Source organism: Lathyrus oleraceus, chromosome 5, assembly GCF_024323335.1.
Source record: "Lathyrus oleraceus cultivar Zhongwan6 chromosome 5, CAAS_Psat_ZW6_1.0, whole genome shotgun sequence".
Taxonomy (NCBI): Eukaryota; Viridiplantae; Streptophyta; class Magnoliopsida; order Fabales; family Fabaceae; genus Lathyrus; species Lathyrus oleraceus.
In genome coordinates, this window is record NC_066583.1 from 633,929,619 (window position 1) to 633,946,743 (window position 17,125).

General features: G+C 34.2%; 1 protein-coding gene and 1 non-coding gene across 2 annotated transcripts; one reads left to right on the top strand and one right to left on the bottom strand.

The window, feature by feature from the left end:
- Nucleotides 1–259: 259 nt before the first annotated feature.
- LOC127088933 (small nucleolar RNA R71) lies at nucleotides 260–366 on the bottom strand. The gene has a single exon (XR_007790734.1). It is a non-coding gene; the product is annotated as a small nucleolar RNA R71 (small nucleolar RNA).
- A 6,594-nt stretch (nucleotides 367–6,960) lies between these two features.
- Nucleotides 6,961–8,040, top strand: LOC127083624 (histidine-containing phosphotransfer protein 4). Its single transcript, XM_051023943.1, has 5 exons — nucleotides 6,961–7,132; nucleotides 7,212–7,342; nucleotides 7,426–7,494; nucleotides 7,571–7,642; nucleotides 7,734–8,040. The coding sequence occupies exons 1-5, from the start codon at nucleotides 7,073–7,075 to the stop codon at nucleotides 7,852–7,854; spliced, it is 453 nt and encodes a 150-aa protein (XP_050879900.1). The 5' UTR covers nucleotides 6,961–7,072; the 3' UTR covers nucleotides 7,855–8,040.
- Nucleotides 8,041–17,125: the final 9,085 nt, after the last annotated feature.

Consider the following 17,125-nt stretch of genomic DNA (forward strand, 5'->3'; position numbering starts at 1 on the left):
GCAATTTGTGCAACAAAACCAGTTCTCTGGTAACCCTACAGAAGACTCGAACCTTCATTTGTCAGTATTTTTGCAGTACATAGACACGTTGAAAGCTAATGGTGTCGATCCAAAAGCCATAAGATTACGTCTCTTTCCCTTTTCTTTGAGAGATAGAGCCAGAGCTTGGCTTCAATCTCTACCATCTAATTCCATAACTACATGGAACAAATTGAAGAAACTTTTCTTAGCACGATACTTCCCCCCTAGCAAAACGACTATGCTAAGAAGCCAAATCAACAGATTTAGGAAAAAAGACAACGAATCTCTTTTTGAAGCATGTGAGAGATAAAAGGATATGTTGAGGCTCTGCCCACATCGTCGACTTGAGCCATGGTTGATTATTCACACTTTCTATAACGGTCTCTTATAAAACACCAAACTAACCTTAAACTTTGCAGCTAGCGGCGCTCTAATGGATAAACCCTACAAAGACGCATATCAACTCATAAAAAATATGACGTAAAACCACTATCAATAGGGAGGTGAGAGAATTTCTGTAGAGAAACCAATGATGAAGTGCGGAATGTACTAAGTTAATGGCATAGACAATGTCAATGCTAAAGTACACGCCCTCACTAAGAAGATCGAGAGTTTGATCGTAACTCCAGCAGGTACCGTAGCTGTTGCAACATCTAATTGCGAGTTATGTGGAACCCCTGGACACAACACTCCGAATGACACATATTGGCTGAATTTCCATCTGATCAAGTAAAATATGTCCAAGGAAACCCACACTTCAATACTTATAACCATGGCTAGAAATGTTTCCTATAAGAGAAACAACGTGTTGTTTGCTCCAAACACATCACCCGTTGTTCCTCCAGTATATCAAAAAGGAGCCCCCGCTGCTCTTCAAGCACCTAAAAAGTCAAACCTAGAACTAATGATGGAAAGGTATAGATAACTTTGAAAAGCCCTCGATAAATCTTTGTAAGTAACCAGCCAGCCCTAAGAAACTTCTGATCTTAGTGACTGATTTTGGAGCCTCCCACTGTAACAATGCATCGACCTTAGAAGGATCAACTGATATACCACTGCTGGAAACCACATGAACGAGAAAGATAACTTCTCGCAACCCGAACTCACATTTGGATAATTTGGCACACATCTTCTTCTCTTTCACAACCTGGAGTACAATGCAAAGATGTCCAACATGGTCTTCGTCAGATTTAGAATACACCATAATATGATCAATAAACACCACCATAAACTGATCCAAATAGGGATGGAAGATCATATTAATATACTTTATATATACACCAGGGTCATTAGACACACCAAACAGCGCCATTGAATACTCATAATGATTGTATCATGTCTTGAACGCAATCTTTGAGGTATCTTCATCCTTCACTCGAATTTAATGATAGCCCAACCTCAAGTCGATTTTACCAATATGCAAGCACCCACTAACTGATCCATAAGTTCATCGATTCTGGAAAGAGGATACTTATTATTACTAGTAACCTTATTCAATTTCTGATACTCACATCTCATACAGTCATATTTCTTCTTCACTAATAACACTGGAGTTCCCCAAGGCGATACACTTGGTCTGATAAACTTCTTGCCAAGCAGATCTTTTAACTGAATCTTCAGTACAACCAAATCTGAAGTAGACATCTTGTATGGTTCCATCGACACATGTTTAGTACGATGTACTAAATCTATGGTGAACTCTATTTCTCGCTTTAGAAGAAAGTTGCAAATGTCTTCAGGAAACACATCAGGAAACTCACACACCACATGCATATCACTAACCACAACATTGCATTCCACCTTTAAGGAAGTGAACATCACGAGCACCTGGTCGTCCTCCTTCAATGACATCTAGGCTTGACCGGTGGACATGAAACTCGAATTCGTATTCATTTTGGATTCAATAAATAACATGCCTTAGCAACACCTTCACTCTTGCAATTAGTAGCCTACTGAACCAATCCTTCACACTAGAAGCATCTCAAATAAGCAGAAGCTTATCCCTCACTGGTTTCAATCCCGCTCTTGCTGGAAAGTAGTAGGAAAACAAACAAGCACCTAAAGTGTTTCAAACACATGTCGCATACGAGGAACAGATAAAAATCACAAAACTAGGCCTAATGGACCGACCTACTCTCATACCACTATGTAACATCCTAAACCCCGACTCTTAATATATAAGAGAATTTTCACTAATTAGGATGCTACTCCAAACAACATATGCACTCCATGAAATTATTTCAAATACTCGCAGCGGAAAACATGAATAATCCTCACAACATCAAATAATTAATTAAAACAACCACTCAACGCAAGTAAACTCCATATGACAACTCAAAACAAAATAATGTACCCCGTTCCCGGTGTTATAGATCAGAGCATATAAAACCTACTAAAATAGCGATACATATGAAATAAATGAAGAACAACTTCAAGGCTATCTTCCAATTCACTAGAAATTACTCCTGCTGAGTACCTTATTGCCTGTACTCTATAGCAGTACAGACACCATAATAACAAAAAGGGGTGAGAATACACCATACAAATGATAACAATGAAATTTAGCAATAGGATGGTAAAAATCGATAACCACAAATACATCATTCACACAAAACACAATCAAAGCTCAAATAGTGATGCAAATGCTAATCCCACCAAGTCCTTCATAAAAAATGCACGTGGTACCAGGTTTGGGGGGTTAAAGGTATGTTAATGATTGCCCATGTCTCCAGTTCCTCTTGGACCGTATCCTTCACTAGACGTGAGACCGACATAGTCTCTCTCTAAACCATACCATCACTGGACCGAAGTCCTACCTAACTTCGAAATATATGCATGCATGAATATGTATAAAGTAAACATGCAACTCATCAATCATCAAAAACATCATCACCAGTATAAACATCATTATCATCATAAAAAACATCATCATCATAATAAACATCATCATCATCAAAAATATCATAATGATAATAAACACCACCGTCATGATAAACATCATCATCATCATCATCAAAAACATCATTATGATAATAAACATTATCATCATAATAAACATCATTATCATCATCTAAAACATCATTATGATTATAAACGTCATCATCATAATAAACATTCTTATCATTGTCATCAAATTTATCATCATAAGGTTCCACTCACTGGCCGTCATTATAATCCCTTCGAATTACTAAACTCTAAAATCGCCAATTCCAGGTATTCTCTATAATCCTTTCAGAATACTAATCTCCAAAAATGCGGTTTATAAAATATATTTATTTTTCATCAAAAATAGTAAAGTGATCTTATTACTCAAAACTCTAACACATCGAAAATTCTCAGTGTTTTATTTTACTAGTCACAACTCATCAAAATCCTCAAAACCTTAAAAACAGCTAAATACCTCTCGTTTTTCAAAATGACTTTAGAGTACCCCAAAGGTACTCTAAAGTATTCAAAAATGCTCTAAGGGCAACTTCTCACAAGTGATTACTCTACTAACTCTAAGGGTTGACAGTTTAACTCAATTTACTCAAAAGTGATCCTAAGGTTACCAAAAGGTCATATACGTAAAAAAATTGCTCAAAAAATCACTGAAAAACTCCCGAACTCGAAAGACTACAGAAAAAAGCCCTGAAATGTCTGAAAGTAGCTCTCACCAAAAATTCAATGACCGCCACCGAACGTCGAGGCACCACCATAGCGCGGCCCATTTGCCGCCAATGAACCGCATCACGAAACCACAAGTTTCCACCTCGCTGAGCGGCCTGCCGCTACGGCACATGTCATGCATCCCCTAAAAACCATCCTCGGAGCTGCCACCCATGACACGACTCTGCAGATCTGCAAAAAAAAATTAGGAAACCAAACGACCCAAAAAGATTCCAACTCTTAAATATGATGAAACAACATGCCACAAAATTCATACAATATCATCACAATCAACTACAAGTTTTGTAAATCTACATACAACAACAAATTAGAGACCGTATCGATTTCTCCCAAATCCCTTTTGGATCTCAAAGTAACTCTTACAAATAAACAAATTGATCATTCTCACAAATAAGGTTTTGCCTAAAACCTATTTGACCAAAATTATATAGATCGTAGGAAATAAGGGGAAAATTACATTTTCCCTAGATGCTGATGGGAGGGTAAGAAACCCTCACTATCCTCGACGTCCAAATCACCCATCAATAAAAAAATCTCCTTTTACCTTAAAATTACAGAGTTTGTGAGTTATGTTGTTGTTTCTCTTTCATAAAGCTCTCCTTAGGTTTTCCTAGCCGCTTCTCAGTTTTTCTCAATTTCACGTATCAACCTTTCTCTCAATTCCAACTTTTCTATTTAAATAACATAAATAGGTTTTGGCAAATCATCTACTTTCCCTTCAACACTTCATTATTACACCTTAACCCTCTAATTTTATAAAAAACTCTAATTTCTCCCCCTACTCAATTTTTCATGAATTATTATTTAAATAAATAAATATTTAATTTAAACAAACATTTAATCAAAAGTCTTTAATTTTCTATTCTCTCAACTTATTACAAAATAATTAAATTTATTCAATTATTCATAAAAATCTCAATAGTTCTATTTTATTTTTTCGCACTCCAATTCCATAATCCTAATAATTATTAAATTACCAAAATACACCAAAAAACACCAAAATTCAAGTATAACGAATAAAACACAACAAAAATTAACTAAAATACTTGATTAAAAATTAGGGTGTTACAATGATCCTCATAACCCCTAGTCCCTAATGGACTACTCACTCATAGTGAGGGAAAGCACAATCAATTCAATATTCACAGATGAATTTATAATAAACAATGGAATTAGTGAAGTAATTGTAATGAAAAGAAATAAGAAAATCTGAATTAATAAGCTTTAATTCAATGCTTCAATGGAGACTTGAGTACAAAGGCAAATAGAATACGTAGAAACTTCCATAAAATAAAAATTAAACCCCTAAAACTCACCTTAACTGCGGTTTTTATAAAAAAAAAAACTAAAACTATGATAAAATTTCCTTGTTCAATAGCCATTACATTAGAATATCTCATATATAATCATGCCAAAGATCCAAAAACATGAGAATCGATCTAAAAAAGAAAAAAAGTTAAATATATCTCGCCATCCAGCTACGGCCCCTAGAAGCTGCTACGGGTGGCCGTAGTAGGCCTCTGGATTTTGTATGAGGATTTTCTGACTTTTGATATTTTTCCACGATTTACTTGTTTTCGATCCTTTTTCTCCTGGAACACTCATTAGACCCTAACATCAATAAAAGTACACCAAAAAAAGCATAAAATACGATAAACGTAAACAAATCGAAAAAGCGGTAAAATGCTAAGTAAAAATGACTAGTAAAGATGGTACGAAAAACACTTATCAATTATATTTTAGACCATCGCAAAAAAGTTACAAAGTAAACTGTAAGAAAAAACTGAAGAGATATTTGATCAAAAGGTGGAGGAGAAACTACAAGAAGTATTAGAAATGGAGCGGGAGAAGTGGACTCAGGAGAAGCTGGAGAAGTGGACTCAAGAGGAATGTGACAGGGTGCATCGTGGGGAGCATGACTGGAATGGTTACCAGAGCAGCGGTTAGTGCTCTGGGATGAGTCGTCAGAAGGAAACTACTGTGTGGTAAGTTAAGTGGAAGGAGACTCAGTGGGCATCATCTTAGCTAGACCGATTTCTTCCAATGTGAGCATGAAGCGAGCCTGATGAAAGGAGGGGTGCATATTTCTCTATCAAATCAGGATGGCAACACCCTGATAGGCATCAGTAAGCCCAAAGATAAGTTGAAGGACCAAACAGTGATTGTTCACAGGAACAACAACATCCATTAATTGGTCAAAAAGCGTCTGCAAACATTTCCAATAAGTAGAGACATTTGAAAAAGTTTCCATGCGAACCCGAAAGAATTCTTGCCCAAGAGTGACAACACATGCGTTTTGATTATCCTGAAAGAGGTCAGTCAAACGCATTAAACATCCAAAGTCGTGGAGCCAGGTTCCATGATGGTGATTAGCAATTCAACATAAATAATGGAATAGATCCACTGAAGGACAATTGCATCCAAGGTTGCCCATTGGTCATAAATGGGGTCAATGATAGGTGGTGGATGCTTGTTGTCTGAATGCACAATATGATGCAGGTCCGGTGAGAGTAGCCATGAACGCTAAATAGCTCCTTCCATGGATCAACGTTAGCGGGATGCAATTTTTGCTTGATAGAGGATGATGAAGGTGGTGTTGGAGTTTCCACCTTAAAATGAGGAGTCTCCGTGTGGCTGTTGTCGTTGGAGGAGGAAGACATGTTGCATGTGGAGAAAGAAATATTTCATTTTTAATTTTTTTAGTGTATCTAACCATTTAAAATTGTGTATCTATTTTAATAAAATTGAACAAGGTAAAATTTTACATAGGTTTGACATATGTTAGAATTTGAATCTTATTAGTGCATTTTAATCAATAACAAAGTATATGAAAATTTGTATGAATACTACTTCCAATTCATTCTATTTTATTTTGTATTTATTTTATTTTCTAGTTATTTTATTTTGTATTTATGATAGTAAAAATCTATAATAGTTGGTGATGTTAATTTAGTTAAATATCCTGTCTTTTTTACAGTTATTTTGTATTTTTGTATAAGAATTTTAGACGATATTTATTTAAAAAAAAAATATTAATTAATGGTGTAAGATCTAGAGAGAGTACTTGGTTATTCCTTTCTAAGTAACATGGATTGAAATTTACAAGTGATGGTTTCTCTCCCTGCATAGTTCTATACGAAGTGACCCATTTTACATAATTGAATCACAATCACTTGATTCTCTTACATAAAAGTATAGCATAACATAATTAGAATAGGACATGACATCTTTTGGTTGCTATAAAAACCATGCCACACCTTCACTTCAAAATCATGTATTTCAATTCCAACTACAATTAATTTCACATCATTGTTCCTTCTCTTCCTTTATTCTTTCCTTGTGTTGTCCTTTCATCTTCTTCTTCTTCTAGTCATATATCATCATGGACAGAAACAATTGCCGCAGACAAGTTGCTGCAATGAAACAGTCACTGTTTGATCAGGTACATATATATATACAATGTTATTCTTCATTCATCCTATTCATGGCTAGTTATCTTACCTAAGTAATGAAATATGCAGGGACTTCTTGATGAACAATTTATTCAACTTGAAGAATTGCAAGATGATGCTAATCCTAACTTTGTTGAGGAAATTGTCACTCTTTACTACCGTGATTCATCCAGGCTTATCTCTAACTTGGAACAGACACTGTAAGTTTACTATATTAATTCCATTAATTAATTGTTGTGAGTATTTTTAATCTAAATTGTTGTGATTTGTGTGGTTGTGGCAGGGAGAGGAATCCATTGGATTTCAACAAGTTGGACACAATCATGCATCAGTTTAAAGGAAGCAGCTCAAGGTATATATAATGATGAGCTAAGGTGTAAAGTATGTTAGTTGATTGAACAATGATTTTAATGAATAATGATTTGCAGCATTGGGGCGAAAAAGGTGAAAGCAGAATCGAGTCAAATTAGAGAATATTGCAGAACAGGAAATGCAGAAGGGTAATGTAACTTTCATTAACAAAACACATTCAATGACATTTATTCATGGAAAATGATTGTTAACAATTGATGTTGTTACATATTAATGAAGGTGTAGGAAAAGCTATCAACAAATGAAGAAAGAATATGTAGCATTGAGAAAGAAACTTGAAAATTACTTTCAACTAGCTAGGCAAGCTGGACCATTGGAGAGAGCATGTCGCCCAAAGTAAACAACACCTTATACAAATATAAATATATTCAAGGCATGAAAGTGTAATTGCTGAATTTTGTAGTAAATCTGAAGAACAAAACATGTTCAGTATTCACCAATAATATATATGAGGTCTATATTCTATGTTTTTTTTTTAAATCAAAAAGTGTTGTTATACTATCACTATACAGAGGAAATTATGTTCCATCATCATGTTACAACTACCATCATTGTTATTCTTTCTTTCTCTGCTATTGGCTCAAGTATAAAACCTAGTTTAATTGATGTTACCTCAATTTAAATATGAAGAATTGTGAGGGAGATTATCAAATTTCAAACAGAAAAATCATTTAAAAATTATGGAGCACAAAAAGGAAAGTAGGGGACTTGTAAAAAGATGAGAAAATAATCTATAGAGAATATTATTGTAATAATATTTTTGAATAAATCCACATTCTTATTGAATATATATCAAAAGTTTATCCTACAAGACACTAATTTTATTTATATAGAGTTATAAATAACAAATTATGAAATGAAGGATATTCACCGATATTGATATAGTCTAATGGTTTGTATAAGGTCATAGAGGGATCTTTTAAGTTTATGAAGCAAATTCTTGTTCAAAATATTTAATGATAACTGAAATGAGTTTGCTTACGTATTTTTGAGCGGATATGATTAATATTGCATGTCATACCTTAAATAGGATGGTCATTCGACGATTCCTAGAGAAGACACGCTATAAGTTAATCAAAGGCACATAATCTAACATTTCTTATTTTCGTATTTTTGGTTGCAAATATTTTATTTTAAATAATGGAAAGAACAATCTTGGTAAATTTGATTCTAAGTCTCGTGAAGGATTATTTCTAGCATACTCATCTTCGAGTAAAGTCTATATAGAGTTTACAATCATAGAGCGTCTTCTATTGAAGAATTTGTACATGTTGCTTTTAATGAATCCCTAACCCAAAAGATGGGGAAAGGTATTTGTTCTGATGTTTCAGGTGTGATAACGAAAAGCTTGATTGATGACAATGTTAACAAAGCAGGTCCTCCTCCAAAAAAATAATAGAAGAGGGTGTTAGTAAAGACAAAGATGAAAGCGAACAAGAAGAAGATAAACAAGAGACCTCACATCAGCTACCTCCAGATTGTGCTTCTGTTATGATTTGTTTGTGTTTAAGATTTTCGTGTTGAGCCTATGAGACGCCATGGATTCTGTCCAAGGATACTATATGTCTTGATGCAAAGGTGTTTCGACGGGGACTTAACCAATCTAATGGCCTTAAGAGGCGGCGATGACTCCCGTGTAGGGATCCATCATGTTCAATAGCTTTACAAAGTGGAAAGGACCCCCACAAAGGGATCCAACATGTTTAATAGTCTTAAGAGGCAAAAAGGACTCCCACGTAGGGATCCAACATTTTTAATAGACTTAATAGGAAGATAGAACTCCCACGTAGATATCCAACATGTTATTATCCTTAAGAGGCGGCTAAGACTCCCACGTAGGGATCCAAGTTTAATAGCCTTAAAAGGTATCAAGGATTTTCACTTATGAATCTAACATGTTTAATAGCCTTAAGTGGTAACAAGGACTCCCACATAGGGATACAACATATTTAATATCCTTAAGAGGCAGTAAGGACTCCAACATAGAGATCCATCATATTTAATAGCCTTAAGAGGTGGCATGAACTACCACGTAAGGATTCAACATGTTTAATAGTCTTTATAGGCGGAAAGGACTCCCATGTAGGGGTCCATCATGTTTAATAACCTTAAGAGGTGGCAATAATTCCCACGTAGGAATCCAGTGTTGGGTGAGAATATGCAGTGGAAAAATGGTCTATAAGAGGGGTGAATAGACCCTTAAAAAAATTGATTTTCAAAATTGTTTCTCGAAGTTTTCAAAACGAAATTCATAGTTTGCATTGCGGAAAGCGGTTTGCAAGAATAAATATGTTATGTTTATCTTGGAAGGAATTACAAATGCAATTATATTATAATTCACAATTATCTTTAGATTGTTTAAAGAAAATAAAAAATAAAGTTACAACCTATGTTGAATTGATAACTTGAAAACTTTCACGAGAAGTGTTTTTTACAAAAATCAATTGCTATAGGATTCTAACACCATTGTTTGCAAATTTTAATCAACACTAAGACACAAATAGGTTTCATTCTAACAAAACCTAGAGTTTTGTATTTAATTGCTACCAATAAGAATTAATGATAAACTACACTAAGAAACGATTACCTAAAAATGCAATAACCTACAAAAATTAAAATAAGAGAGAGAGAGAGAGAGAGAGAGAGAGAGAGAGATTACACCGAGATGTATAATGGTTTGAATCTATCATCCTCGCAGGAGCCTACTGCACTCTCCAATTGTTTCCCATTGAAAGTTGTTCTTTCACTTGTTTTGACAAATATTACACGAGTTTATATAATCACATAATCCATAAAATATTGAGACGATAAAACTCCTATGTGGATCTTGACTTGTATACAACCTTAATATTGAACTCTCTGCAAAATCTTTACTCGATTATCGCTTCTTGAATCTTCCAACTTCACCAATCTACTCCAAGTATTCGTATATGGAAATCCCCTTTACCCCACTGATTTCTTGAGTGATAAACTATCCAAAGATTGAGAAGAACTTTTACCTTGTCTGTAGGCTTCCAGACAGAACTACCAAGGTCAAACTAGAGAGAAGAACCTCTATATTTTCACTGGAATTTGTCACCATCAATCACACCTACCACAATCTTGCAAGCCTCCTAAAAATATTTACACATCCTTCAAAGAAACTTCGGTTCCAAGACAAGTCTTCCTCGACAATTACAAATCTTCTTAAATTAAGATTTGAATCCAAAACATGAGGTTGTAGAGAAAGAATTTTGTTTGCAAGTGGCTTGAGTTTTCAAAAATGGAACTTGTTGTTACGTAGTTACATAATTAGCAATGAAAGATATAAGATGACAAAATATTTATATGTGTTGGAGATTAAGTACAAAAATAGGTTAAAAAAATGGTTGTTAGTTTTGAGTCAATAAAATTTGTTAATTTGAGTCAAGTGAACAAGTAAAGTGGAACAAGATCAACATAAAAGAAGTGACCCATTTTCCAGTGATTTGAGTCAAGTTATAATTGTGATTCGAGTCATGAAAGGGCATGGTCTGATTCATGAATAAACTGTGTTTCGAATCAATTTGGACATAGCCAAACAGGAAAATGTGAGAAATTGTGTGATTCGAGTCATGTGTAAGTGATGATTCGAATCAAACTAGGTAGTGGCTAACATAAGCTTGTGTATTTCGAATCAAGTGTAAATTGTGATTCAATTCATAAACATAAGAATTCTCTTGTTTTTCCCTGTTTGATTTTATTCGAGTCATGGTTTGCGAATGATTCAAGTCATACACATGAAATCTTAATTTTTCAAGTTTTTCAAAATAATTTGAGATTCCACTTCTCACATAACTTGAACCAACATCAAATATGGTTCTTGTTCCATTAACTCAACCAATTGACTTAAAACACAATCATACTCAAATGCAACCACTTGAATTCTGCATGCTAAAACGACTGGATTCAAACCTTAATCTAAAGATGTACAATTGAAGAGGAGACTCAATAAAGAATAATAACGAAACGAAAGCTTAAAATAAAAGAATCAAAATAATATTCGGGTTCTCCTCTTAATGTATTATAGACTTGCAAATTCATTATCCTTTATTTTGATGCTTGGCAAGCTTTAACTTGGAATTGGGTTGACTTTGAGCCAAAGCAAAGAAATGCTTGGGTTCCCTCTTAAACATTTCACACACACACAATAATATAAAACGCATAAAAAAATCTAGACTCACATTACAGCTTCTCCCCTTTGACAATATTAAAAATAGATATATGATAATGGGTCTAAATGCCAAATAACCAGCAACATAAAAAAATTCCAGATGAACACATGAGCCAAATAGCTAAGAAGAATATAAAAAATCAGAGATCGGATACAGAACATGAAGATATACATGCTACATGCAACAAACATGCAACTAGACATGCAACAACATATCAACACAAAAGTAAGTGATAACAAACTACTAAGAATGCAAGATTAAATAATGTATGAACAAGTATAAGAATGCTCAAATCCATATAATTAACAATACACATCTAAAAGGACTTTAAGTGAAAAGATGAACAATCATAATCATGCTAGAAATGAATTAGTTAAATAAAGGAAAATATACACACAATGATATAACCGGATACAAGAGTTATAGAGACATACCAATGGATTTATGAAACTAAGATTTCCTATAAGAGAGTGTTAGTGAATAACAAAATGTAAATAGCAAAAGAAAATAAATATAAATATCAATCTATTTAAGGCATGAGGAATCCAAAATTTCCAATTCCCTACAAATCTTGTGAAAAAGTTCTGATGATAATGTTTTTGTAAAAATGTCAGCAAGCTGATTTTTTGTATCAATGTATTCAAAAATAATGACCCCTTTTTCAACACAAACTCTAAGAAAATGGTGTTGGATTTCTATATGTTTAGTTCGTCAGCGGAGTACCAGATTCTTAGTGAGACTTATCGCGCTAGTGTTCTCGCACTTGATTGCAATCCGACCAAATTTTAAATTGCAATCTAGCAATTGTTTCTTTATCCATAATACTTGTTCACAACAACTACCAGCGACTACGTATTCAGCCTCAGTGATAGAAAGAGAAATGTTATGCTTCTTCTTACTGTTCGAACAAACTAAACACTTTCAAAACAGGTGACAAGTACCATTAGTTCTTTTTCTATCCGACTTGCACCCTGCAAAATCAGAATAAGAAAAACCTAATAAGCTACATGCGCTACCTTTGCAAAAAAAAGACCGTGTTGTGAGGTTCCATTAAGATACTTCAAAATTCTTTTTACGATCTTAAAGTGGGATTCCCTTGATGACGCTTGATATCTGGCATACATACACACATTAAACTCAATATCTGGTCTACTCATCTTTAAATAGATTAAGGATCATATAATACCTTTCTTTTGTGATATCGATTTCCATTCAATTCCCGTCTTTGTTAATCAACACGTTTTAAGCCATGGGTGTTGAGATGCTCTTCGAATTTTACATTTTGAACTTCTTGAGAAGCCCCAAGCAATAATTTCTTTGGCTTATGAAGGTTCCTTCTTTAGTTTGCTTAATTTGCAATCCTAAGAAATATGTGAGCTCTTTCATGAGGGACATTTAAAATTCACCATGCATCAAACTTACAAGCTCTTTACAAAGAGATTCATTAGTAAAACCAAAAATAATATCATCGATAAATATTTGAACTAAAAGAACATGTTTTTATTTGTGTATTATAAACAAAGTGGTGTCTACTTTACCATGATTATATCCTTGTTTCATTAAAAATCTACTAAGGCAGTCATACCAAGATGTTGGAGCTTGTTTGAGACCATATACGGTTCTTTTGAGTTTAAAAATATAGTTAGGATGTTTGTGACCCTCAAAAACCAGGAGGTTAAAAGACATAGACTTCTTCATTTATGTAGTCATTAAGAAAGGTATATTTGACATCCATTTGATAGTCTATTCCTTAAAATTCAAGTAGCAGGCGAATGCCAAAAAAAGTCAAATAGCTTCTAGACGAGCTACAGAAGCATAAGTCTCTTCATAGTCTATTCCTTCATATTGAATATATCCTTTTGCCGCTAGCCTTTCTTTATTTCTAGTAATTACTCCATTTATATCCATTTTGTTCCTAAATACACATCTAGTCCCAATAACATTTTTATCAACTTGACGCAGAACAAAGTCCCATACATCGTTGTGTTAAAATTGGATAAGTTCTTCTTGCATAGTAAGTAACTTTCCATCGTTAAGTGTAAGACCCCAATTTTGGCCCTAAGATCCCTCATGGCCTATATCATATCATATCATTGCCTCAAGGATCATTGTGCACCTTAGCTTCCCTCCTAGTGGGTGGGTATCTTGTGAGTGTGGTTCTTGATCACCAAGCATGTATTGCATTTGTATATCATTGCTTTTCATTTGTCTATTAACCAAAAGTACAAAAATATTATCATCTAACCATGTTACCTGCAGATGAAGCCAATTAGGTCAAAATCAGTCAAAGTCAGTCATTGAGATAGATGGTGGCCATTCTTGCAGAATTTGGGCACCATGATCATTCATCAAGAGTTCATATGAGTTGTGACATCATTTTGAATCAAGATATCAAGTGGTAGGGGCTTGGAATTCATCAGAACATGGTTCAGTCAAGCAAAACCCTAGCAAAGTCAACTAAAGTCAACCTTGGTCAACTGTGCATTTAATCAGTGATTTGATGGTGGGAATTGGTCTGAGAGGTCTCATTCATGTCCATACAAGCCTCATATAACATGTCAAGCATCATTAGTGAAGAATTTGAAGTCAGACAAGAAATTTCCAAAAATAGAAAGTTGACCTGTAATTGGAATTTGCCAAAAATGGAAACTTCTTCTCCTCAACATTAATTCATCATACAAGCTTCAAATGAATTTTTGCCCAACATGAAAGTTGAAGATCTTGTTCTCCCATTTCCAAAAAGTCCAAGAACACTCATTTCTCATTTATGGTTGGCAAGTTATGATCAAATCATTCTCAAAAAGTTTTGAACTTCAAAAGGCCATAACTTCCAAACCATTTGGCCAAATTGAGTGAGGTTTTTTGCTACAAGTCCTATTTGATGTGCTCTATCCAAATCTTTCATCACAATTCATCAAAAATTCACCAATCAAAATGGCATTTTTTTAGTTGACTTGAATTAAATAAGTGAGGTGAAAAAATGACCTTTCAAAATAACTATTTCTAACCATTTCTACCAATTGAAAGTGTTCAGAAATCAAGTTTGGAGTTTGTCTAAGGCCCAATTCGCAGCTGTAGAACCATACACCTTGCCATTTGAGTAAATTCCACCAATTAGCAAAAACACTCCATTTTGCAAATTGTGATTAACACTTCCATTAACCAAACTTACAAACACTAAACAGCATATATATTTGACATTTCCTGCTGAAAAAGCCCTAGCAGCCACTATTCACAAAGAGACCAAAACTCATTTGCTCTCAAAAAACCTCTTTTCTTCATTTTGAATTTTCTGCTAAAAATATTCAAAGAACACGAGCTAGGTTTGGTTGTCTCATAATCCACCATCACTTTAGAAGCATTTGTGAGCATTATTTCTCAACTGTAAGCAAGGATACAGCACTGTTACTTCCAAGCATTTCCATGGCAGATTTCGATTTAAGCTGGAATTGAGGTTGCTGAGCTAAAACCCTTCTTCCATTCACCTCCTGGAGCATTGTAGTACATCTGTTTCATCACATCATAGCCAAACAACACCTGGATCATCACTGTGCTTCCAACTTGGTAAGGTTTCGAATCTCTCTATTTCCAAAATCATGCCATGCTTTAGATAGATCTTGTTTTGCTGGTCACAATGAGCTTTGAGTCATTAAAAATGGTTAGATATTGAGAGAGATATTTGGATTCAAAGTTGTGTTGATAAATATGTTTTTGCATGATTCATTCATGATAGCTCGATTTAGTGAAAATGATTGTTGGATTTGTGATGTATGTTGTTTGCTGAGTTGAATGCTATGCTTGTTGACCAATTCTGGGAAAATAAGTTCATCACGATTTTGATGAAGATGAATGTCCACTGTAGCAAAACCCTAGTTCCTTTTGAAAACCCAGAAAATTCTGTTTTGGCTGCTGAATCGTGTTTTTGCATGAAGATGTACTGTGCCATTGCCATGAAGCGAGTCGTTGGCCAACACGTCACTAAGTGAAACGCAGCGTTTCACTTAGTGACTCCAATATTTACAATAATGCCACCGGTCGTTTATTTATTTAATTAATCATTTCATTATTTCAATTTTTATTCCATTTGATGCACCAATCTTCCAAAAATCATAAGTCAATCAATTCTTAACCAAATTTCATGGGATTTTTTGCAAAATGTTCATCTTGATCTCTAGTTTTTTATCATGATTTTTCCAGATTTTTTGCATGTGTGGATTTTAAATTGTGCTAGGGTTTGTCATATGTGTCCATTTTATGTATGTCTTGCCAAATCAATTGTGAAATGATGATACATTATCCAATGCTTCCCAATTTTTTTGTGTTTAAACTAGACACATTCATGGTGATTTTGGTGTAGAGTTTGTGAATTTATCATTGCTGGTTGTGGAGTTATGATTTTTTGAATTAGGGTGTGACAATTTGTGTCACACCATTGATGTCCAACTTCATGATTTTTATTACCATGCTTATTAAACTCAAATTGGTTTGAATTTTTGCATGAACATACTTGTGGATGTCTAGTTTACATGTGAATTTTTCTGGAATTATTGATGGCATTTCCTATTCGTTTGGGATTTTCTCCCCTGTTTGGTCATATGTTGACTTTTTATGACACATGTTCTCATTTGATTTGTGAAATTCTCATGCTTAATTGGATAGACTTGAAATTTGACATGTGATTAGTAGACATCTTAAGCTTTGTCATGGTTTTGATCCCATTCATTTCTCATATGTTGTCACTGATTTATGATTTATTGAAGTTGGTGTATGTTTGGTTGACTTCTTTGAGCATGCTTGAACTTGCCTTGACTTTCTGATTTTCATTGACCTACTTCCCTTTATCCAAATGAGCTGAAATTTGATATGATTATCATGTTATGGATGATGTTTGATCATTAATTATTTGATAATTTATTGAAATGTTTGAGATTGGTTTTGAGTTGAATCATGCTGTTGACTTCTATGAGCTTCTATTTGCCATGCTTTGACCTAATTTGCTTATGAAATGACAATGGTGAATGATATGAACATGAAACCAATTGGGTTTGTTTCTTGATTGTTTGAACTTGATTTTGGACACTTGTCATTTGCTGTTTTGACTTTCTTATCTCTTTTTGACCCTAGGTTTGTCCTAGTGGTCATGTTGCTCATGTTTAAGTTTGTTGTTTCAGGTTAAGCAACAAATGTTTCAAAGAGACCATTACAAATTGATTGAGCTCGAATGATTATCATGAACTAACTTGTTTGTTTTGTAGGTTGCTTGGCTCACATGCTTTGAGCCTTGTGCATTGCACATTTAACTGATTGTGTTGACTGTTGATCTCTATCTCATTTTGATTTAACTTTGAGTTGTGTACTGATTCTGTTTGACTGGTTTCAGGTACCCTTAGTTGCTTAGTTCTTTAAGAACTTGCTTTG

Bases quoted from the DNA above. Each gene is read 5' to 3' on its own strand.
- LOC127083624 (XM_051023943.1), top strand. From the start codon at position 7,073: ATGGACAGAAACAATTGCCGCAGACAAGTTGCTGCAATGAAACAGTCA. The intron at 7,343-7,425 runs GTAAGTTTACTA...TGGTTGTGGCAG, and splicing joins TCTAACTTGGAACAGACACT to GGAGAGGAATCCATTGGATT. The intron at 7,495-7,570 runs GTATATATAATG...AATGATTTGCAG, and splicing joins TTTAAAGGAAGCAGCTCAAG to CATTGGGGCGAAAAAGGTGA.